The sequence below is a fragment of the Delphinapterus leucas genome, chromosome 10 (assembly GCF_059928025.1).
Source record: "Delphinapterus leucas isolate spDelLeu-1000000601 "Yukka" chromosome 10, BTC_Dleu_Yukka2, whole genome shotgun sequence".
NCBI lineage: Eukaryota > Metazoa > Chordata > Mammalia > Artiodactyla > Monodontidae > Delphinapterus > Delphinapterus leucas.
The window spans coordinates 22,796,582-22,819,640 of NC_143138.1; the positions used below are offsets into that span (position 1 = coordinate 22,796,582).

General features: G+C 50.6%; 3 protein-coding genes across 6 annotated transcripts in view; 1 reads left to right on the forward strand and 2 right to left on the reverse strand.

The window, feature by feature from the left end:
* The window catches only part of TUBB (tubulin beta class I), a 3,681-nt gene extending 2,433 nt beyond the window's left edge, over positions 1 to 1,248 (forward strand). The window contains exon 4 of the mRNA XM_022566134.3: positions 15 to 1,248. Within this exon, the coding sequence (XP_022421842.1) occupies positions 15 to 1,072 (1,058 nt within the window). The 3' untranslated portion in view covers positions 1,073 to 1,248. The remainder of the gene's footprint in view (positions 1 to 14) is intronic.
* FLOT1 (flotillin 1) lies at positions 14 to 14,318 on the reverse strand. 4 transcript variants are annotated; one of them, XM_022566135.3, is made up of 13 exons: positions 14,147 to 14,317; positions 13,757 to 13,813; positions 13,382 to 13,457; positions 13,202 to 13,292; positions 12,832 to 12,975; positions 12,575 to 12,694; positions 12,391 to 12,486; positions 12,026 to 12,178; positions 5,242 to 5,423; positions 5,039 to 5,084; positions 4,791 to 4,928; positions 4,373 to 4,537; positions 14 to 3,248 (listed from the first exon to the last, which is right to left on the reverse strand). In XM_022566135.3, exons 2-13 carry the CDS (start codon positions 13,797 to 13,799, stop codon positions 3,219 to 3,221), a joined length of 1,284 nt encoding a protein of 427 aa, XP_022421843.1. In that variant the 5' UTR covers positions 13,800 to 13,813; positions 14,147 to 14,317; the 3' UTR covers positions 14 to 3,218. The 4 variants fall into 4 exon arrangements, with proteins under 4 accessions (XP_022421843.1, XP_022421844.1, XP_089774668.1 ...); XM_022566136.3 differs by having other exon boundaries at positions 13,757 to 13,965; XM_089918542.1 differs by lacking the exon at positions 12,832 to 12,975 and having other exon boundaries at positions 14,147 to 14,318.
* Positions 14,319 to 14,794: 476 nt separating this feature from the next.
* On the reverse strand, positions 14,795 to 16,082 carry IER3 (immediate early response 3). Its single transcript, XM_022566137.3, has 2 exons — positions 15,832 to 16,082; positions 14,795 to 15,732 (listed from the first exon to the last, which is right to left on the reverse strand). The coding sequence occupies exons 1-2, from the start codon at positions 16,039 to 16,041 to the stop codon at positions 15,472 to 15,474; spliced, it is 471 nt and encodes a 156-aa protein (XP_022421845.2). The 5' UTR covers positions 16,042 to 16,082; the 3' UTR covers positions 14,795 to 15,471.
* Positions 16,083 to 23,059: the final 6,977 nt, after the last annotated feature.

Genomic DNA, 23,059 nt, shown 5'->3' on the forward strand with positions numbered 1-23,059 from the left:
TGACCCCATTGCAGGTCAGTCTGGGGCAGGCAACAACTGGGCCAAGGGCCACTATACAGAGGGGGCCGAGCTGGTCGACTCGGTCCTGGATGTGGTTCGGAAGGAGGCCGAGAGCTGTGACTGCCTGCAGGGCTTCCAGCTGACCCACTCGCTGGGCGGGGGCACAGGCTCTGGAATGGGCACCTTGCTCATCAGCAAGATCCGTGAAGAGTATCCTGACCGCATCATGAACACCTTCAGTGTGGTGCCCTCACCCAAAGTGTCCGACACTGTGGTTGAGCCCTACAATGCCACCCTCTCCGTCCATCAGCTGGTGGAAAACACTGATGAGACCTACTGCATTGACAACGAGGCCCTTTACGACATCTGCTTCCGCACCCTCAAGCTGACCACGCCAACCTACGGGGACCTGAACCACCTCGTCTCGGCCACCATGAGCGGTGTCACCACCTGCCTCCGCTTCCCTGGCCAGCTCAATGCTGACCTCCGCAAGCTGGCAGTCAACATGGTGCCCTTCCCACGTCTCCATTTTTTCATGCCTGGCTTTGCTCCTCTAACCAGCCGTGGAAGCCAGCAGTATCGGGCCCTCACTGTGCCGGAGCTCACCCAGCAGGTCTTCGATGCCAAGAACATGATGGCTGCCTGTGACCCCCGCCATGGCCGGTACCTCACCGTGGCTGCTGTCTTCCGTGGGCGGATGTCCATGAAGGAGGTCGATGAGCAGATGCTCAACGTGCAGAACAAGAACAGCAGCTACTTCGTGGAATGGATCCCCAACAATGTCAAGACGGCCGTCTGCGACATCCCACCCCGTGGCCTCAAGATGGCGGTCACCTTCATTGGAAACAGCACAGCCATCCAGGAGCTGTTCAAGCGCATCTCAGAGCAGTTCACTGCCATGTTCCGCCGGAAGGCCTTCCTCCACTGGTACACAGGTGAGGGCATGGACGAAATGGAGTTCACCGAGGCTGAGAGCAACATGAACGACCTCGTCTCCGAGTACCAGCAGTACCAGGATGCCACCGCAGAAGAGGAGGAGGATTTCGGTGAGGAGGCCGAAGAGGAAGCCTAAGGCCGAGTCCCCACCACCTCAGGCTTCTCAGTCCCCTCTGCCTTCTTCCTCAGCCGCCCCTTTCCTCTCCCTCAGAATTTGCGTTTTCTGCCTCTTTTTTTTTCTTTTTGGGGGGGGGTTCTAGGACAGTGCCTGGCACATAATAGGCGCTCAATAAATATCTGTTGTTTGTTGAATGTCTCCTCTCTCTTTCCACTCTGGGGAACCTAGATTTCTGCCATTCTGGGTAACCCTGTATTTCCTTCTCGTGCCCACTCCTCCCATCTGTCCAGTTAACATTTCCCTCTCTGTTTTCAAGATAAACTCTCAAGAAGCTGAGTCTCATCAAATCCCATTCAGAACCATGTGCTGATAATCCGGATAGGTGACCGCCATCCTAGGCCCATGTGGTAGCCCAGGGGAAAGGAAACGAAGCAGCAGGTAGAAGTCCCTACTGGGAAGGGGTGGGGTTTTGGAGAGGGGCATCCAGGCTATTGAAGTCCTAGTTTCCAGGTAGCTCTCTGCTCCTCTCAGCTTCTGGGGAGGTGTTAACAGTATTATCTCCATTTTCAATCTCCCTCCAAGCTCTGTCCTGAGCTATTTCCTTTGCAAGGTTCTGGCCACCACCCTGTCAAGCGGGGGATCCTCCCCTCTTCCACTTTACCTCCCTCGTAATGTTGGATTCCTTCCTTTCCCCTGGTCAGAAAAGGGGGTCAAGAGGAGCAAGGGAGACTAGTCTCTAAGCCTCCAGAAAGCCACTCCCCAGCCCTATCTTTTCTTATGGAAAAAAATGACTATCACCCCTTCTGTACCTATATGGAAAGCTATGTGCTACCACCTAAATGTCATTCCCCAGAGAGGGGACAGGACACTCCATCCTTTGGCAACACCTCATCTCTTACTTTTTGCTACTGCCTTCCCCCCTACCCTTGGTTTTGTCCTATTCTACACTTCAGATTTCTATTGTGTTGAACTTGCTGCTTTTTTTCATATTGAAAAGATGACATTGCCCCAAGAGCCAAAAATAAACAGGAATTGAAAAAAAAAGTTGTGAGATGTGTGCTCATTCAGGGAAAGATTGCTCGTGGAGGCATGGGGCTCAAGTTCAGTTATATGATACATTCTACTTCCCATAAGCTAATGAGAAGAATATCCTTACACTTTAATCCCTGGTACCCACCACCTGTACCTGTCTTAGTAACTGGGGTAGGTATAGGCCCAGATGCAGGATCTAGGGACAGAAAAGGGAACTGAGATGAACGACAAGTGGTTGCAAGATCAGCATCCCCTTGAACGATCCTGCCCAGATGTACTGAACCAGAATGGGTTGGACCCCAGCAGTCTGTTTCTAACAGTGCTCCAGAAGGATCTCGAATGCACAGTGCATCCAGGGTTCCTTTCTGTTATGGGTAACGCTGATTTCTGTAATCCTGTGGATTTTCTCAGCCTAAGGCAAAAAATCACTAGTGAGGGACGTCACACCATGGTCCCATTCTAAACTGTTCCATCTAATACCTCATGCTTCAAGGAGCACAATAGTCTCAAAGCTGCCCTGGAAATTTAACAAATGTAACAATTTCTCTTGGCCGTGTTTTCAGTAATTCTAGGGACGAATGCAGTTATTGATATTGCTTCCACTTCAGCACGCTTTGCTGACGATAACCAACTTCAGGGTTGGGAGGGGGATTAATTCTATAACTTAACATACAAGTAACTACTGCCTCTCCCATTGTAAAAAGCCTATTGAAGGCAAAGGCAAAAGCTACATTCTAGCATTCATTTTGAATTAGTTCTGCTATACTAACTGTTCATAAGTATCAGTACTTATTAATAGCAATTTATTTGACAAAGTTGAGAACCTGCAGACCACCCCTCAAGGCTTGGTCAAGGAAGAATTCTGGACAACAGGCTCAGACAGTAGATTAAGTTAAATAAGTTGGTGGGATCATCAGAAGGCTGGCATGGCACTGGCAGTCTGCAGTATGGGGCTGGAAAAGGGAGCAACCCTTCCCTTCCAAGGCAAGGGACAGGCTTTTTGGCGAGGAGAGACAAGCGGTGGAACTCCGCTGTCAAAGGATGTGCTTGGGGAGCCAGCTGAAGTGCATGCAGTATTGGGGCCATTCAGGTAACTTGAGTTATGAGGCTGGGCATCGCGAAGGTCGAGGGCTCAGGCTGTTCTCAGAGGCTTGTGGTTCACCTGGCAAAAGACAACAGTGATGATTATGGGAACCAGGTGCCCTGCTCTCCCAGGATCCCATCTGGGTGAACAGGCTGCAGGGAGGATGCATACTTCCATGAGTATTCTAGTTTTTTCTGGTATCCTACCTCACCCCCTTTGCCAAGCAGTCATTTGGATTCTTGTATAATAATGAATTACTTACTGCAAAGGGGTGAAGGGAGCCAGATCCCTGCTTGCACAGGCCCTCCTTAGCTCCCAATTATCCACTGCAGACCTCAAGGAGACTCCAAGGAACCCAGCTCGAAGGTCACTGATTCAGTCTGGTGCTTTTATTTATATATGCATTTTTTATTTAACACACTCTTTGTTTTGTTTTTGTTGTTGTTTTGGCTGTGCGGAATGCGGGATCTTAGTTCCCGACCAGGGATCGAACCCACACCCCCTGCATTGGGAACGTGGAGTATTAACCACCCGACTGCCAGGGAAGTCCTTTAACACACTTATATAGTACTTACTACATGCTAGGCACCGTTCTAAACACTGCAAATATCTACTCATTTAATCCCCTTAACAATTCAACAGGGTAGTTACTTGTATTAACCCAGTTTTAAGGTGAAGAAACAGGTGCAGAGAAGATTAACTTGTCCAAGGTCACAGTTAGCATGCACTGGGGCCACTATTCACACCAAAACAGTCTGGCTCTAGGTCCTACTCTCTGATCTCTACCATAATCTACAGGTGAATAAACAGGCACCAAGAAAAGCAGTGATATGCCCTGGAATTAATTTTCAACAGGCTGCAGCTAGTTCCTTCTACTCGTGGGGTGACCAAGAGCACAGGCTCCAGAGATAGCTGGCCTGGGTTTGAAGCCCAGCTTCACCAGCTGTATGACATGGGCTAAACTGGAAGTTCAGTTTCTTTACTTTGTAAAGCCCACATACCCCAAAGGAAGTTTGATCTAAAAATATTTTTAAACCATTTGTGTAGAAGCTTAGCCCTGTGTTTGGCACACAGAAAGCAATTAATAAATGTCAGTGGCCCCCCAGGCCTCCTGGGTGCTGGCCCCATGCTAGGCCCGCTGCATCACATGCCATGAGAACCTGGCGATTTGGCTCCACAGCCCCCGCCCTAGAAACCCTCACCTGGGAGATGCTGACGCCTGTGAGTCTCTCCACGCTCTCCGGCAGGCGGCTCAGGATGTCCAGCACTTCCCCGGTCACTTTGGCCGCCCCCATGGCCCCACTTCCACTGGACACCAGTGTGATCTTATTGGCCGAGGTCAAGGGACCACTGATCTCCTCTGCCACCTGGTAGGTACGATGCCCACTCAGCACTTGTGGTCTGACCACACCCATCCTAAGACTCCTTCCTCTGGGTTTTAAGATCCTTGTCCTTCACTTTTGTGAGGATCACCCTTCCTCACTCTGGTCACTGGCTTGTAATTCTCACCCCGAATTTATGGCCCCTAGCCTGGTTCTCCCCCAGACCCTCCCTCATTTCCCCCACCCCTCATTCCCTCATCCTGTCCCTCCTCTGCTTTTGTCCACACGACCCCCAGACCTGGGGCAGCTTCTCCAGCAGCATGTCCAACTGAGCAGCCTCCTGGTACAGCTGGAACGCCTCTGCCTTCTTGGCCATCTGCTCAGCCTCGGCCCGGGCTCGGGCCCCTATGGCAAAGGCCTCGGCTTCCCCACGCATCTGAGGAGGGTACAGGACGCCTGGGGTACTGATGGCGGTAGTCAAGGACAAGAAATCCCAGCACAATCCCACTCCCTCCACAAGCCGGCAAGAGCCATCTGCTAACTCACCCGCACAGACTCGGCTTCTGCCTCTGCCTGCATGATCAGCTGGGACCTGGGCAGAGAAGGGAGTGGAGGGAGGAGCTGAGGAAGAGCCCTTGCTCTGGGAGAAAGACTCCACAGGAGGAGTACAGGTAAAGAAGGCCTCAGCAATTCGTCTGGGGGCGCCCAGATGGTGAAGGAGCCGCAAGGGGCCAGGAAGGGGTGTTTACTTCTCTGCCGCTGCTAGGCGCTCCAGCTTGTAGCGCTCGGCTTCTGCAGGCTTCCGCACGCGGGCCTCCAGCTCCTTCTCCCGGCGGGCGATCTCCTGCTCCTGCACTGCCACCTGCTGGGCCCGCTCCACCACCTGCACCTGGACCCGCTGTTCCTCGATCTGCTGCTTCGTCTTGGCCACCTGGGAAGGAGGGATGCTCAGAGTCAGAGCTGAAGAGCAAGCGGCCAGGAAGCAGGCAGGGAAGCTAGGGCCGGGGCTCCCAGGCGGGATGTAAAAATAGAGCAGGGGGACTTCCCTGGTGGCGCAGTGGTTAAGAATCCGCCTGCCAATGCAGGGGACACGGGTTTGAGCCCTGATCTGGGAAGATCCCACATGCCTTGGCCACAACTACTGTAGCCCACGCACCTAGAGCCCGTGCTCCGCAACAAGAGAAGCCACCGCAATGAGAAACCCGCGCACCGCAATGAAGAGTAGCCCCCACTCGCCGCAACTAGAGAAAGCCTGCGTGCAGCAACGAAGACCCAACACAGCCAAAAATAAATAAATAAATAACTTAAAAAAAAAGACTTGATATTGTGTCAATTCAAAAAAATTAAAAAAAAATAGAGCAGGCACATGAAGGCGGTCCCAGTGGGCTCAGCCTGCCCAAGGGAGTCCGTTTCCCGTACAGATCCAAGGCATGGCCTGAGGAGCGATGGGGGGTGGCCTGATCTTCCCTATCAGAGCCAATACCAACAGTTAGGGCTGTTCCCCACGTAGTCTCAGCTTCAGGGCTGGATAGGGCTGGAACCCAGCAATTCTCCCTCAGGCCAGGTGAAGTATCCCTCCACTGAACTCCTATCACCTTGTTTCTCCACCAAGTCTCCCTCTAGAGTATGAACACCTGGTGGGCACTGAGTGCATGGTAGCCATCCTCCACCTCCAGTCACGCTCAAATCCATGCACTTCTCTCCATCTGTGTGGCGGTTACCTTAGTGCAAGCCACTGTCAACTACTGAAAAGTTCTCTCACCAACTTTTTTTTTTCTCTCTCTCTCACCAACTTTCTTTTGGGGGGCTGTGTGTGTGTGTCATTTTTATCTTTTGTATGTGGTCCAAATTAAAAAAAAAATGTAAACAGTGATAGGTTTCCTCCCACCTATTTCTCAAGCCACCTGGTTGGTTCACTTTCCCTGAAACAACCAACGTGAGCAGCTTGTCGTGTATCCTTCCCGGGATACTGTAAGCAACTACAAAAACATGTATACATAGAGTTCCTCTTAGGCAGATTTCATTTTCTTACCCCTTGCAGAGTAGAGGGATCAGAAGGCTCTTGCCAAGATGTCGGTGAGGAGAGGTTCGGGGGAGGAACACACTTCTTGCCTCATTGCTCTGGCTCAGATGTGCACCACCTCCCCTGTGGGGCTCATCAACACAAGAGATGATGCCCCTGCCTTTACAGTGAACACCCATCTGTTCACTCCAGAGGAAGGGTGCTTCTGGATGTGGCACCCTGTACTGTCTTTGACCCTAAAAGTTCAAACCTGTTCCAAACTGGACTAGTTGCTCTTGGCCCCCATATGCAGCATCACGGTGTTCCTGTGTTGGAGCCTACCCACCCCCCCCTCTTCTTCAGACTCAACCTCTGGCAGCTCCCTCAGAAAGAGTATGTGGGGGACTTCCTTGGTGGCGCAGTGGTTAAGAATCCGCCTGCCAATGCAGGGGACACGGGTTCGAGCCCTGGTCTAGGAAGATCCCACATGCTGCGGAGCAACTAAGCCCGTGCGCCACAACTACTGAGCCAGCGCTCTAGAGCCCGCGAGTCGCAACTACTGAAGCCCACGCACCTAGAGCCCGTGCTCCCGCAACAAGAGAAGCCACCGCAATGAGAAGCCCGCGCACTGCAACGAAGAGTGGTCCCCGCTCACGGCAACTAGAGAAAACCCACGTGCAGCAACGAAGACCCAATGCAGCCAAAAATTACTTTTTTTTAAAAAAAGGAAAGAGGGCTTCCCTGGTGGTGCAGTGGTTGAGAGTCCGCCTGCCGATGCAGGGGACACGGGTTCGTGCCCCGGTCTGGGAAGATCCCACATGCCGCGGAGCGGCTGGGCCCGTGAGCCATGGCCGCTGAGCCTGCGCGTCCGGAGCCTGTGCTCTGCAGCGGGAGAGGCCACAACAGTGAGAGGCCCACGTACCGCAAAAAATTTTTTAAAAAAAGGAAAGAGTATGTGGGCAATAAGTTTTTTCAGATCTTGCTTCTCTGAGATTTTCACTCCACTCTTCTATTTGAATGACGATTAGGTGGAGTACAGGTTACTAGGTTGTTATTAATCTTCCACCAGAATTTTTAAGGCATTGTTCCAGGGTATTCAAGCTTCTTGAGAAATCTGAAGTCATTCTGATGCCTGACCCTTTGCTTGAGATCTGTTCATTCTCTCTGGAAGCTTTTAGTTCTTTTCGTTATTCTCAGTGTTCTGAAATTTCACAGTGATGTTCTTCAAGGTAGATGTTCTTCATTCACTGTTTTGGGCACTTGGTGGACCATTTCAATCCAGAAAGTCACATAAACATGTCCAAATCTTTTCACTGATGATTTCCTTCTGTTTTCTTTGTTCTGTTGGGTCTCCTGGGCTGGCCTCTAATATTCTTTCCCAATTTTTCCATCTGTCTTGTCCTATTTTCTGGGAAATTTATTAGAATTTCTCTTCCACTGTGATTTTTTTTTCAGTTCTTCCATTTTATTAATTTCTAAAAGCTCTTTTTTGTTTTCTATGTCCTGATTTCCTAGATGTGAACTACTCTCTTATCACTGAGGATATTTTTTTTTTAAGCTTTCTTCTCCCTGTATAGTATGTATCCTTCAAATTGCTTTGCTCTGCTTGTGATTTTGGCCTGTCTTCCATGTTGCAGGATCCCTCATATGTCAGGGATTCCTTGCTTGTCTGCTCACAGGGAGGAAGGTCTGAAACACTGAAGGGAAACTCTGGGTATGTGGGTGAGGCTCGTTGGCTTTGAGCTTCAATCTAGGCTGACCTAGGCAGTTCATCTGCTGAGGAACCTCAGATTCAGGATCTTCAAGTCTTTCATGTTGGATTGGTCATGTTCCCCAGAGCAGTCTTCTGATTTCTTCTTTGGAAGATGGGGGTTCTGAGAGCCATATGGGGTGAGTGGTTAGGGGAAGTGGTCACTATTCAGTATTCAATAGGCAGACAGGGGCTTCCCTGGTGGCGCAGTGGTGGAGAGTCCGCCTGCCGATGCAGGGGACACGGGTTCGTGCCCCAGTCCGGGAAGATCCCACATGCTGCGGAGCGGCTGGGCCTGTGAGCCATGGCCGCTGAGCCTGCACGTCCGGAGCCTGTGCTCTGCAACGGGAGAGGCCACAGCAGTGAGAGGCCCGCGTACCGCACAAAAAAAAAAAAAAAAGGCAGACAGCCTCTTCAGGTCTGTTACTGGTTAAGTACTTAGGCCCTCACCTGTGTCTGGCTGGCCCCAGGTCATGCCCTCTGGTTTACTCTCTTCAAATAATAAACCCCCAGAAGTCTACTGGGGCAGAGAAGGGAGCATTACCCAGAGGCAGGGAGCCAGAGCGCTCTGAGAAGTCACTTTTCACCTGTTTCTCCTTATTTCAACCGTCTTCGTCACAGCTCCAGAGGCCCCTGGTGCTGCCAGCTCCTGAGCCTCAGATCATTTCATTGTTTTCTCCCCTTCAGCTTTGGGCTCAGCTGTCTCAGACCTCCTTGGTCAATTACCACGGCTTTCCAGCGTCCAAAATGATGCTATGGTTTCTGTTGCTTCTGTTCCTATTCTCTCCAACTTTTTTTTTTCTTTAATCACCTTATGTGGATTTAGTGAGGTTTTAAGAGGGAGTGCAATTAGCTGCATTTATGCAATCCATCATCTTTGAAAAACCTTCTAATTCATCTCCCCGCTTCCTCTTTTTTTAAAAAAAGTTTTATTTAATTTATTTATTTTTGGCTGCGTTGGGTCTTTGTTGCTGTTCTAGTTGCAGCGAGCGGGGGTTATTCTTTGTTGTGGTGCGTGGGCTTCTCATTGCGGTGGCTTCTCTTGTTGCGGAGCATGGGCCCTAGGCGCGCGGGCTTTAGTAGTTGTGGTTCGCGGGCTCTAGAGCGCAGGCTCAGTAGTTGTGACGCACGGGCTTAGTTGCTCCACAACATATGGGATCTTCCCAGACCAGAGCTCCAACGCGTGTGCCCTGTGTTGGCAGGCAGATTCTTAACCACTGCGCCACCAGGGAAGCCCCCTTCTCTTCTCTTCTGACAATCAATCAATTCTTCACATAACAGCTGTACTGATCCTCGTGACAATGTAAATTAGACCAGAGCACCTCTCTGCTTGAAGTTCTCCAACAGCTTCCCATTGTGCTTTGAATCTTCTAAGTCTCCATCACGGCCACTCGAACCCTAGTAAACCTGGTCCCGCCTGCCTCTCCCTACTCACAGCACACCAGCCATACTGGATCAGAAACCTCCTTTCTGTTCCTGGGACATGCCGAGCTCTTTGCTACATCAGGGTCTTTGCATGTGCCAGTCCCCTGCCTAGTCACTTGCCACACAGAGCTATTTAAATCAAAATAAAAAATTTAAAAATTCAGTTCCTCAGTCACAAAAGCCACATTACAAGTGCTCAACATCACAGCACAGATATAGAGCATTTCCATCATTTCAGAAAGTTCTATTTGAACAGCACTGGACTAGAATGTTCTTGGCCCACAACTCTTTACATCGTTGACTCTTTCTCATCTTCAGGATTTATCTCATGTATCACTTCCTCACCGAAGCTTCCTCTGATCACCCCCGACCTAATAGAGTATCCCCCCAGTAAAGTACCACCTATGTATTTCCTTCATAGCACTTCATGTAATTTGAGCCAGTGAAGGTTATTTGCTTATTAGTGGTTTCGTGTATTATAATGTAAAGCTCCATGAGGGCAGGAATCTTATTCTGTCTCATTCATACTTATATACTCACCTCCAAAACAATGCCTGGCACATAACAGGCATTTAACTGGTACCTGTTGAGTAAATCCTTATTTCCCCAGCACCTAGCACAAAGGCTGGCTGGCACAAAATGAGGAACTAATAAAAGCTGAACAGAACCCAAACCAGCCCAACCCTTTGATGTGCAGACAAGCCATGTTGAGAAGAAGATTAAGGACCTATCCTTGGGTGGGTTAAGTCCCACCCAAGCTGGTGTTTTCCACTATGTTAATGCTTCTCAAACTCCAATGTCTATCAATACATGAATCACCTAGGGATTTTGTTAAAATACAGATTCTGACTTGGTCAGTTGGGCTGGAGCCTCAGATTTTGTATTTCTAACAAGCTCCCCAGGGATACCGATGTTGCTGGGAGGCAGACCACACTTTGAGTAGCAAAGTACTATGCCACACTCAGGTACCTGTCAAGCCATCCAGGGATTTAACGTCATAACTAAAGATGTGCTGCATTTCATAATTTCACCCTGTACCAACTCTTGGCAAAAACGAATCTCATAATATTGCTGCCCTTTGGGTAAAGGTCTCAGAGTACTGTTGATTCTCGTTAGTTATGGTAGTTCTGTTTTATAAAGTAGCCATGAACACTGAATTAACAAAACACTTATTTTGTTCCTAAGGGAAATACAGGTATAGGTTCCTGTGAGCCTCTGGTCACAACAGATCAACAGATCAATATATATCTTTTTTTTTTTTTTTTTTGGCCAAGATGTGCAGCATGCGGGATCTTAGTTCCCCGATCAGGGATCGAACCCACACCACCTGCAGTGGAAGCACGGAGTCTTAACCACTGGACCGCCAGGGAAGTCCTATATATCCTTGTTTTATGTGTTTCTGCTTAAAGACACCATATGTAACATATCTGTTGATTCATTAACAATGAACTCATGGCCAGCAGCACTGTAACTCATGCCTAAAAGAAGCTTATCTAACACACACGTCTTCTCCATCAGGCACATCACAGCCTTCTTGCACTTAGGAACACTAGACGGCACTTCAGCACTACATTTGGGGACATTTTAAACTGTGAAATCACCAAAAAAAAGCACAAAAGTGCAAAAAGTGTGGCAGTGAATATACTATGAAAATGACACTGTTTACAGTATGAGCCGAAACAAGAAGGCAGAACATCTTCTTGTTCAACCTCGACTGGGAAGCACATATCAGGCAACTCAAATTTTTCTCCACTCTGCACATGTTTGCAAATAGTCATCAGTACAAAAAATACTGGTTCTGAGGTAACCAATAAATTTTAGTGATGAGGCAAATTCTCAGTTATGGGATCCACAAATGATGGGGATTGACTACCCCTCCCTGCATTTTCAAGGGCCCCTATGTCTCATTTTGTGGGATTCAAAGCCCACGTTTTCCTTCCTCACACACTTCTGTGATCACCAGGGCTGCTGTGGGCCCATGGAGTACCCCTGTGCAAATTAGAAAAAGGCACCCCTTCCTCTGGGTGGATGCAGACCCATTCACCCAGGCCCGATGTGGAGCATGGTTGGATCTTAGCTCTGGTTCACCCCCTCATCCAGGTGCCCTGGCACAGGGCACAACCTGCCTCAAGCCCGTGATCAGCCCTATAGAGCGTATCCTTTCTAGGCCTTTTCTTTGCTTTTCAGCTGAAACGTTTAGGTCTTTTAAATCTTCCTCATAAGGAGGAGCTGGGTCAGAAATGGAGGGCCAGAATAAGGGGATCAGAGTCAGAATATGAGAGAGAGTGGTGGCCTGAGAAGAACGGGGAGGGAGTGAAGTCCAGCCTGGCCACCGGGCCAGCATAGGGGCTCTGACCTGAAGCTGATAGGCCAGGTCAGCCTGTGCTCGGCGGGTGTTGACCTCAATGTCATATGCAGCCTTCTTGAGCTCGTAGTCCCTCTGTGCCTTGGCCATCTCGATCTCACTCAGGTACTGAGCAGACACCTTTTCTTGCTTGGCTTTGGCCTCCTGTGCATGCAGAGATCAGGCAGGGAGTCAGAGTAGGGAGAGGAAGGCCCCAGGGAGAGAGCCTGATCTCCACCAAGCTCCTCTGTCCTCACCCCAGGCCCGGCCTCATTTATATCCTCTGCCAACCCTGCTCCACCAGCCCCCACGCCATCCCCTCTTCCACCAGGTGCACAATAAGCCCATGGAGACCAAGCAACCCCCAGATCTCTCACCCGGATCCCAGCGTCTCTCTTGGCCTCCGCTTCCCCAATCCGAGCATCTTTTTGGACTTGAGCTGTTCGAGCCTTCCCCAAGGAGTGCAAATAGTCCTGTGGGAGAGTTGCAGATATCACAGTCCTCGGGAAGGTTTAACAGATGGGAGCAGGAAAGCGGGGAGAAGCAACTGCCTAGGTTTACCTGATCGTCGTGAATGTCCTTCAGGGTGTAGCTGACCACGCTGATGCCCATGTTGACCAGGTCTGAGGAGGCCACTTTGAAAACTTGCTCTGAGAATTTCTGCCTGTCCTTATAGATTTCCTAGGATAACACGATGGAGGGAAGAAGGAACGTAAGCTCTCAGATCCTCTGACCACTGTCTCCTACAGACTAGCTCGGTCCTTAGGCCCCTCTCACTCTGGCACCCCTTCCAGATCTTTCCCTGCCCTCAGGCCCACCTCCACAGTCATGTGGGCCATAATAGCCCTCTGGTGGCCCTCCAGCGTCTCCAGTGCGATGTGGGCAATCTCAGCCTCTGTCTTGCCCAGGAACATCTGGCAGGCAGCTGCCAACATTTCCTTATTCTGGCCCTGAATCTTCACCTGTAGCCAGAATAAGGTTAGGGAGGGTGTGGTGAAGGTCTCATGAAGACAGGGAGGAAGCTGGGAGAGTCAGGTGCCTTGGGGATCCCTGGAGAAGCTGAGACTAGCAGAGAAATTTCTCCATAGCAAGAGGTAGGGAAGGCCATGGTCAGAAGATTCTTAATGTCTGGGGACAGAGAAGGTGATGGGGGAGTGGACTTTGGAGGAAAGGCTCTGAAAGCCTCACCTGGGCAATGCCAGTGACTGAGATGGGGACCCCATGGCGAGTGTAAACCTTTTCACTCTTGACATTGAGGGTCAGTGTGTTGAGAGAGATCCTAGGGGAAAAAGAAGGGGTGGACAGTGTGAAAAGGAGAAAAGAGAGAAAACGGGGGTTCCCTTTCCCTAGTTCTCTTGTTCAACCTACCTCTGGATTTGCTGGATGCAGGGCAGGACAAAGACACGTCCTCCAGCCACCATGACTGGGGGGCTCCGGCAGAAACCTGCAAGGTCAGGAGGCAATGAGCTGCGGTGGCCGGTGGCCACGGTGGAGCTGGAATGTGGAAGACGACCGGGGAAGGGAGGGGGAAGCAATCCCCACGAAGAAATCTGGGCGCTGGCAGGAGCAGCGGGCAGTGTAGGCCTTGGAAGGATAGAGGCAGGGAATCACCACAAGTGGGTGGCTTGCAACCATGGGGGTGGGGTGGGCAGAAGGTCTGGCGCTGGGGAGCTGGTGGGGAGAGGGGGAAGGGACTTCTGCGGGGACTTGGGGGTCACTGGCTGAGCAGAGAACAATACTTACCGGAGACCACCATGGCCTCGTTTGGGCCACAGGTGAAAAACATGGCTCAGGCTGGAGCTGGAGGAGGGGGAGAGAAAGCCTTTGCTGATAGCAAGGGGCACTGTGGAGTCCACAGGAGTGAACCCTTTCGCTTTCCTGTCAGTCCCGCCCCGCCTGCAGACAATGCGGCCCCGTCCCTTCCGCGCCCACGGATCCGCTAAGGCTTTACCCTGTGAAATTTCGCAGTCACCCAGCGACTCCCAGCCCCTTGCCGCACCCCACCTTCAGTGACGACGGTTTCTCCCTTATCTGATAAAGCTCTCCCGGCCCTTGGAGACCCCCAGACCCTTGCGCCACCGTCCCTGCTCCTCCACAGCCCGACTCCATCTCCCCACCCCACCCCCCACCTACCTTCCCGGACGCTGGCAGCGGCCTGGCCGTGGTCCGAGGCAGGTCGGGGACGCGCAGGGGACCTGTGAGCCGCCGAGCAGGGGCCGCTCGCGCACAGCCTGCCTGGGAGCTGGGCCCGCGCTGGCGCCCTTGCCCCCAACCAGGCCGCACCCTGCCGCTGCGGCAGACGCGACCCCGCCCCCGCGGCGGACCAACCTCCCCCCGCCCCCTCGGCCCGCCCCTTTCCCAGCAGGCCGCGCTCCGGTCCGCAGCACGCCCGGGCCCCGGCTCACCCGGGCTGCCGAGCCAGCCCGGGGTCGGATGGGGCGACCCCCAATTCGCTGCCCCTCCGGGGTCCGGAGCCCTGCCCAGGCCGCTCCACGCCCCGCCCCACGGGACGTGACCTCAGTGGGTCTGGCACCCCGGGGCAAGGGAGATTGACTCACCTCGTATTTGCCCCGCGAGAACTAACTGGGAAAACCGCAGACTGGGCAATGTACGACAGCATCCGATTACCGGTTGCTGGGTTCCGTGACTCGGGAAAAAGGGGCTCAGGGGCCCGGGGAGGAGCGCCCGCTGGTGACTTGGCCGCGGCTCCTCCGGCCCAGGCGCTTGAAGGCCATGGGGAATGGGGGACCATGGCTTGCAAAGAGACACTGACATGACTGCTGACGGTAAATCAAGTTTATTTGTGTTCACAGAACATACCGGGCGACCCCACAGCCGCCCCCTGACAGCCCATCGACCCCGCAGCCACCCCTTGGGGGCAACTTCGAGGAGATCGAAGGCCAAGGACCTTATTCTCAACGGTCCGCCGAAGCCTCACACAGTAGACCCGCGAGTTGAGATGCTGGAGGGCTGAGTATGTCACTCGCTAAACCTACTACGACCCACCACCGTCCTTGACTCCCAGCCCGGCGCCTTCTCGGACCCGGGTTTCCTCCATCCCTCTTCCCAGCCTCGCTCAGTTCTGGGCGCCGGCCTCCACCAATCCCCCAGAGCCCAATAAATACCCAGAGATCTGCATTTGCAGCAAGGAGCACATCTCGCACTCCTGCATAAGTTAAAATAAATATTACATACACCCCTCCATCACCTAGGGGGACATACATAAATACATATAAATATTATTAGGAGCAATGAGAAATAACGACGCTCTCCTGCCACCCGGCCTAGCCCCGGCTTGTCGGTGCCTGTCTCTCCCAGGCTCGGGCTGGCATCTCCGCTGTAGTGTTCTGAGTGCGAGTTGCCTTGGGAGTCCCAGTTTGGGATACGCTCTTTCTCCCACCAGGTACACCCAGTGTTTCTTGGTTTTTCAGATTCTTCTGGGGGTGTGGAGAGTCCGGTTAGAAGGCGGCAGGGTGTTGCTGGAGAAAAGTGCTGAGGTCCAAAGCGTAGTCCGAGGGCTCCGAGGTCAGATTAAGGGGCTCGAGGACCGGGGGCACAACGGTGGGCGCGGGGGACTGCGCGCTGGGGGTGTCCTCCGGGACCAGGGGTGTCGACACACCCTCTTCAGCCATCAGGATCTGGCAGAAGATGATGGTGAGCAGGAAAAAGAGCAGCCTTTTGGCTGGGTTCGGATCCTCGATTGGCAGCTGACGCCGGACCTGTGGGGAGATAACAAAGGCAACAGGTCAGGTCGGGGCCCCGGCGTACGGCGGTCCGCCCTGCTCTTCCCCCGGGCTGTCCACTTCGGCGACACTCACCACTCGTGGGTAGAGGACCCTACGGCTGCGCTTTCGGTGCCCGCGGGAGGCGCTGGGGCGCGCAGCGGGGGCCACCGCGGTCTCCGGGAGAGGATCGAAGGTGAAGATCTCGGGGCCGGAGCCCCGTTGGGGTCCCGGGCTGGTGGAGGGGACCGGGGTCGGAGCCCGCAGGACGGTCATGGTGGGGAGGGAGCTTCGAGAGTGACACATTGTGCGCAGAGCTGAAGGACAAGTGGCCGCGCAGTCCTGCAGAGCTAGTTTTGTACTCCGAGAACTGGGCGGGCCCTTCTCAACTCCACCCGCTGCTGGGAGCGGTTGGCCGGTCGGCTGGAAATTCCGAAGTTTAAGCAAAGGGAGGGGGTGGAGACTTGGCCAGTGCAACCGTAGGCACCTAAGTGTGTGTCGTGAGTGTGTGATTTGTGAGTGGAGGCGGGTAAAATTCCGGACTGCGGGCACATGTCGGGACATGTGGCTGCTGGAGAGGGGCTCACAGACAGTTTGAGAAGGTTCAGCCACAAGCCCCATCTCTGGAGAGGCAGGAAGGCTTACATAAGGAAGTCTGCCCATCCTACTACAATACTGACCCAGCAAAGTCAAGGAGCCACAGTTACAGGTGCACATTCACAAGCTTGTAGGAACACGGAAAACACACAGCCTAGGAGGGAAGTCACTACAGAAACAGCCAAGATGCCTAAGAGAAATGAACACCCTAGCACACACAGACAGACACAACCCTGCCTGCTTTAGCACACACACACACACACACAACACACACACACAAGCACACACACACACACAAGCACACACACACACACCACATTGTAGAGGCGGAAAAATTTCTCCTTTCCTTCTAGTTTCTTTGGCTGGTCTAATAATTAGACATAGGACAGATTAACAGGAGAAAACAAATTTAATTGCGTACTTACAGGAGCCCATGAAGACTGGAGACTCAAAGGCAGTCAGTAGGGCAATTGAGGCTTATATGCCATCTTCAGCTAAGGAGTGGGAAAGAGGCCTGGGGCTTGAAGGGGAGGTGGGTAATTCACAGGAAGGTGAGAAGAGCAGATGTTAGCTAATTAGGTGTTTGCCCTGCTAAGCAGGTAAGTCTTTCAGGTGAAAGCTATCTCTGGGCCAGGCCCCCTACCTAAATTATTTAGGCAATTGTCTGCGGGGTTTTGATTTCCTTCAGCTCCAAATAATTCACATACCAAAGTGGCACATTTCGGGGTGGCATATTCTGCTCGCCTTCAATATGCACATCACACCCACACAGAACAAAGGTGCAGAGACTGCACAGGGGCAGCCCAGCAATGTGCAGAAATGTTCATACATGGCTGGAGCAGAGGACCACAAAATACAAAGGTGAGAAGTTAGCAGCCATCTGGATTTAAGTTTATGTGAAGAACATTTAAACTGTGAGACATTATGCAAATGTTGTGGTAATGATAATAACACAAGAGATAATTGACACATTTTCATAACTGCCTTAGAGAAAGCTGCTCATGGATGTAAGGCCAACTGGCCCGAGGCAGGGGAACACAATCAGATCCACAGGTTGCATCAGACCGAAATTCTCCCGACCACCCAGTTCCAGGAACTGACCTGGGGACTTTGAACCCAGCCCAGCCTTCCCGTCTTTCGAGGGGCGGGACTAACGGTCCCCCAGGATACCCGAAAAGACCACCAAATAAGGAATACCCTGCGCCCTCCCAGATTCACCACACCCCTTTCCCTTCTTCCCCTATAAAATCTTGCCCAACCCTCGCCCGGGCGCGACTTCTCTGGCCCCTTTCTCTCGAACTAGAGAACCTCGCCCGGGAGCGCTCCCTAATAAAGCTCACTTGAAGCTTTCCTCTGTTTCGCGGTGCCGTTTGTTAAGATCCGACCTTACAATGGACACAGAATGTAACATCTTTTGAGCACTCAACAGGGCCAGACACCCTGTTAAAAGGTACTGCTGAGTACTGAGGTAGGTTTCAGCATGTATGCTGCTGAGAGAGCCAAGTGCTTTATCTAAAGCAAACACATCAGGTTCTAAGAAAATGGAAGACTAAGTATAAGGCGAACCCAATAGAGCTGCTGTTCCTGTCTGTCTAATCAATCACATGAGGCATCAGGGAAGAATGGCATTTGAGATGACCTTAAATGGTGGGTGGGATACCACAGAGTCAGATGTGGAAGATGACTGAGAAAGAGAATGGAATCAGCAAAGGCCTTGAGCTGGAAAAGTACAGGATGTGTTTGGGGAATCACAAGAAAAACAATCTCAGGACAAGTTTCCTGTAATGGAGTAGTGGTGAAACCCAGCAGGACCCTGTGGGGCCCTCCTGGGTGCCAAAGCCTTTCCGTGTCCCTCCTAGACCTTCCCTGGGTTCCAAAGGACAGATTCAAACAGTTGCTGATTGGGGAAGGAAGGGAATGCAGAAACAGGAGTAGTCAAGAAACAATAGTGCAGGACTTCCTTGGTGGTCCAGTGGTTAAGACAGAGCTTCTACTGCAGGGGGCGTGGGTTTGATCCCTAGTCCGGGAAGAATGCTGTGCATCCAGCACAGCCAAAAACTTAAAAAAAAAAAGAATGGTGCAGATAAAGCAGGGGCCTGGTTCCTCCTCAAGGGATATACATAACAATATATCTTTGAGTTCTTCTACAGGAACTAAGTCCCTCACTCAGTTGGAGGATGGTAACTTCAGGCTGAGTACAAGATTCCTGGAGCACCACCCTGTTACCTCACCACCAACCAATCAGAAGAAAGTCACACACCCCAAATTTTACCTATAAAATCTTTTCCCCAAAAAACTGTCAGGGAATTTGGGGGGTTTTGAGCACAAGCCACCCATTCTCCTTGCTTGGCCCTGCAATACACCTTTCTCTGCCCCAAACTCTGACGTTTCAGTTTATTTGGCCTCACTGTGCACTGGGCACATGAACTTGTTCCATAACAGTATCTTCAAAATCTCATTTCTTCCTCTCCAAACTCATTTTTACCCCTCTTCTCTTGTGCTGTGCTCCAGCCACCCAGGGCCTCCTCCTTTCAGTTCCCAGGACTTGCCAAGCTCTTTCTCACCTTAGGTTCTCTGCTTAAATTGCTCTGCCCTGGCACTTGCAGTTTTTGGCAACTTCTCATCCTCATCATAAACAGGAGGGAAGGGGGCAGGGCACAACCTTTAAAAGAATGACATAGTCCTTGAGGATCCGAATTTTGCCTTTAAAAACTCTTCCCTGAAAACCATCAGGGAGTTTGGGGTTTTTGAGCAAGAGCCACCTGTTCTTTTTGCTTGGCGCTTGCAATAAACCTTTCTCTGCCCCAAACCCAATGTTTTGGTTTGTTTGGCCTCACTGTGCAGCAGGCACGCAAATCTGGGTTCCACAACAGTGGTAAGTGACGATGGCTGGAAAGGAATTAGGCAGTGAGGAGAGCTTAGCTGACAGGCCAGGGGGCTGGGTTTGACTCTAGACTGTGGAGCTTGCGGGTCATGGAATGACATCAAGAGGGCAGGTTCAAAGCTGGGAACTGAGTGGGACAAGGAGTATGCTCTGGATGGGGAAACACTGAGGCAGAGACAGGATACTACTGGAGAGGTTTGGGTAGGAGGAAAGGGCCTGAAATGGGCTATGACACAGGGAACACGAGAAGGGGTGGCTTTAAGAGACATTCCTAGCATAAGATTACCAGAATTTAGTGATAAGGCGGGTAGCATTAGAGTCAGGGAGCATGAAGGGACCAAAGCTGTCTCCATGCATTTCAAATGCATCTGCCACAGAGCTTTGTGCCAGATCATATTATGCCTGGTGCCCAGGATGAGAGCATGTGTGACCTCTTCCATTAAAGGCTGTGTCACACATGTCTTTGTGTCTTCCATAGAGCCCAGCAGGGTGCCTTGCATGTACTAGTTGTTCAATAATCTTGATAAATGAAAGATGAAAATGCAGAACTAAAAAATGCACATATAGTATACATAAACTGGCTGGATCACCCCAAGATTTTGAGACAGGCATACACTCCTTCAAATCCCACATATGAATTTATAACCTCTTAAGAAAAGTTGGGACAAGTCTTACACAGACACCAAACAAAGAACACCTAAGGGCATTTCTCAGCCAAGGATGTGTGGGGTTGCAAATAAGGGGATGGCCCACAATTGGGCTATAAAAAGAGACATTATTGCTGTCTATACTATTGCTTCCTGGGCTTATGTGTTGCTTTATTTTACACCCACCACTCCTGTTTAAGCACACTTGAAACTTTCAGCATTACACACTTCTTCCTGATGAGGCATAAAACACGCCTCCTCTGCAAACAAAGACACATCCCTTTCCCACACCTCCCCTTCACATCTGCCATCATCGTTACATTTACACCCAAGCACAGTGAGCCTACCCACCCACCTACACCCTCATTCCAAGGCAACCTGCACACTAAACGATGATCAACATAAATACATGACAGTTTACATGTGTGGACAGGCTCACATGCTCACACAGACATAAACTGGGGATGGGAGAGAGAGTGATGATGGAAGAAAACTGCTTGGTGGGAGAAGGGGAGAGTCACCCAAGGTTAGGAATGCATAACTTGTTTATGATGGAAAATTTCTCCAGGGCATTAGGCAGGGGAGGGGAAGTGAAGGGGATGTCAGGATCCTGTTTCACACTACCTCCTATATCTGGAATCTGGGCCTCCAGCTGGACCTAGTTATCCCCACTGTCCTCCCGGCACAGAGAGACCTTTCTTTGTGGCAAAGTCAGAATGGGACCAAGAGAAGAACTGGAGAGAAGAACTCAGAGAGCCAGGGCTCTGCCCCACCCCCTCCCTGCCACACAGGAAGCTGGGGAAGTTTGAGAGTGAATCATTAAGTCAATGACAGGGTGCAGGGGTGACAGCTGGGGGATGAGTTAAGGCCAGAAAGGGCCAGGGGCTGAGACCAGCAGTTGCATGGGTTCTCACTGCCCTAATCCTAGGGAAAGGCCTTTGCCCCTTTCCATTTCCAGCTCTCCTCATATCATCCCTATCTGCCCAAGATCACCAAGTTCCTTCATTCCCCTCCTTTGACCTGTGTTCTTGACCTCCCACTAACCTCTTTCTTAGCCCCTTGTTTGTTTTCTTGTTAATGCTTACCACAGTAGGGAATCATTTTACGTATTTGTTTACTTTTTGTTGTGTCTCTCCCCTGCTGGAATATCATCTCCTCGAGTATACAGGACCACATCCTCCCTTTTTCCTCATGGTATCTCTGTGGTTTCTCTAGTACTTGGCCTTTCACCCAGTAGGGGCTTAATTGAAATATAGTTTATTTACAATATTATATTAGTTTCAGGTGTGCAACATAGTCATTCAATATTTTATAGATTGTACTCCATTTAAAGTTATTACAAAATAATGGCTGTATTTCCCTGTGCTATACAATACATCCTTGTCGCTTATCTTTTTTATACCTAGTAGTTTGTATCTCTTAATCCCAACCCCTATCTTGCCCCTCCCCATTTCCCTCTCCCTGTTGGTAACCACTAGTTTGTTCTCAACATCTATGAATTGGTTTCTGTTTTGTTGTATACATTAGTTTTATTTTTTAGATTCCACATATAAATGATAACAGAGTATTTGCCTTTCTCTGTCTGACTTATTTCACTAGGCATGATACTCTCTAGGTCCATCTACGTTGTTGCAAATGGCAAAATTTCATTCTTTTTTATGGCCGAGTAACATTCCATTGTGTGTGTGTATACATATATATATATATATATATATATATACCACATCTTTATCCTTTCATCTATTGATGGACATTTAGGTTGCTTCCACATCTTGACTATTGTAAATGCTGCTGCTCTGAACATGGAGGTACGTGTATCTTTTCAAATTAGTGTTTTTCTTTTCTTCGGATATATACCCAGGGGTGGAATTGCTGGATTATATGGTAGTTCTAGTTTCAGTTTTTTGAGGAACCTGCATACTGTTTTCCACAGTGGCTGCACCAATTTACATTCCCACCAACAGTGTACAAGAGTTCCCTTAATAAATATTCTTAAATTCATCTCCTCTGAGGAGCTACCCAGAGGTGTCTGTTTATACAGCTGTGTCTCTTCAGAGGCCTCTACATTTCCTCTTCAAAGAGGAAGGTGGGGGATACTCAACTGTGGCTCAGGGTGACCTGCCATTGAGTCAGGAATAACTGTGCAGTTGATGGATGGCAAAGCCCTGGCTCTTACCCTTTATAAGTAACATAAGAGTGAGTCATGCCTACTGCCCCACCTGGAATACTGCTGCATTGCTAATCACAGGCTAGAATGGGGGACAGAGGTAATGGGAAGGAGGCAGAATGGGCAGAGGAGAGGGAGACAGATATTTGGAAGTGGGTGCTTCTGAGAAAGGGAAGCAGGGATAGAGGGATGGAGCCAGGGCCTTGGGGTCAGAGAATGAAAATTGAAAACTCTCAGCTACACCTGGCATTTAGTAGATGCTCAATAACTATTTATTGACTTGAGGTGCGTTTGAGATAGAGGGGAAACATGGGGTAGCAAAAAGAGTATATTATCATCTAGTGGCATTAGAGGAAAGTGGGTTTAAATTCCAGCGCTGGTACTTATCAACTATGAGGTATTGGGCCAGCTACTTAACTTCTCTGAAAATGTTTCCTTAATTGAAATATGGGCCCACTGGCCTCAAGGTTGTTGTAAGGATTAAGAATATGAATAGGCACAAAGTGCTGTATTTTCCCTAGTGGCCATTATTATAGTTATGGGAAGAGGGGCTGCTTTGGAGCAGATGTGGACAGTAGTGAACTAACCCAGGAGTAGGAGACCAGGATGATAAAATAGCCTCCAAGTGCTAATATCATCAGGGGATACAATTTCTCTTTCTCTTTTCATCCTCCCTTCTCTCCCTCTCCATTTCAGGTAGGTTTTGTGGCTTTTTCTTTTCTCCAGAGAAGCAGAGACTTCTGCATTCCTAGTTCTTGTTCAGCCAATGAGAATGACTGTAAACAACTTTCCCCTGGCCCCCATATACACACACATTCTAGCCAGAACAATTCTTGCCAGAGGCATGGGGGGGCGGTGGCGGTGGTGAGTTCTAGGCAGCAAGTTAATAAATGACCCCCAAAGACTTTCATCTGGGCCTTAGGAGGGCCAAGATCAGGCCCTGGCAGTTTTCCCTGACGCAAAAGGATGGCAAGGGTGCCTGGAGGCCCAAGGCAAGGTCACAAAAGAACATGATATCCCCTGCCCTGG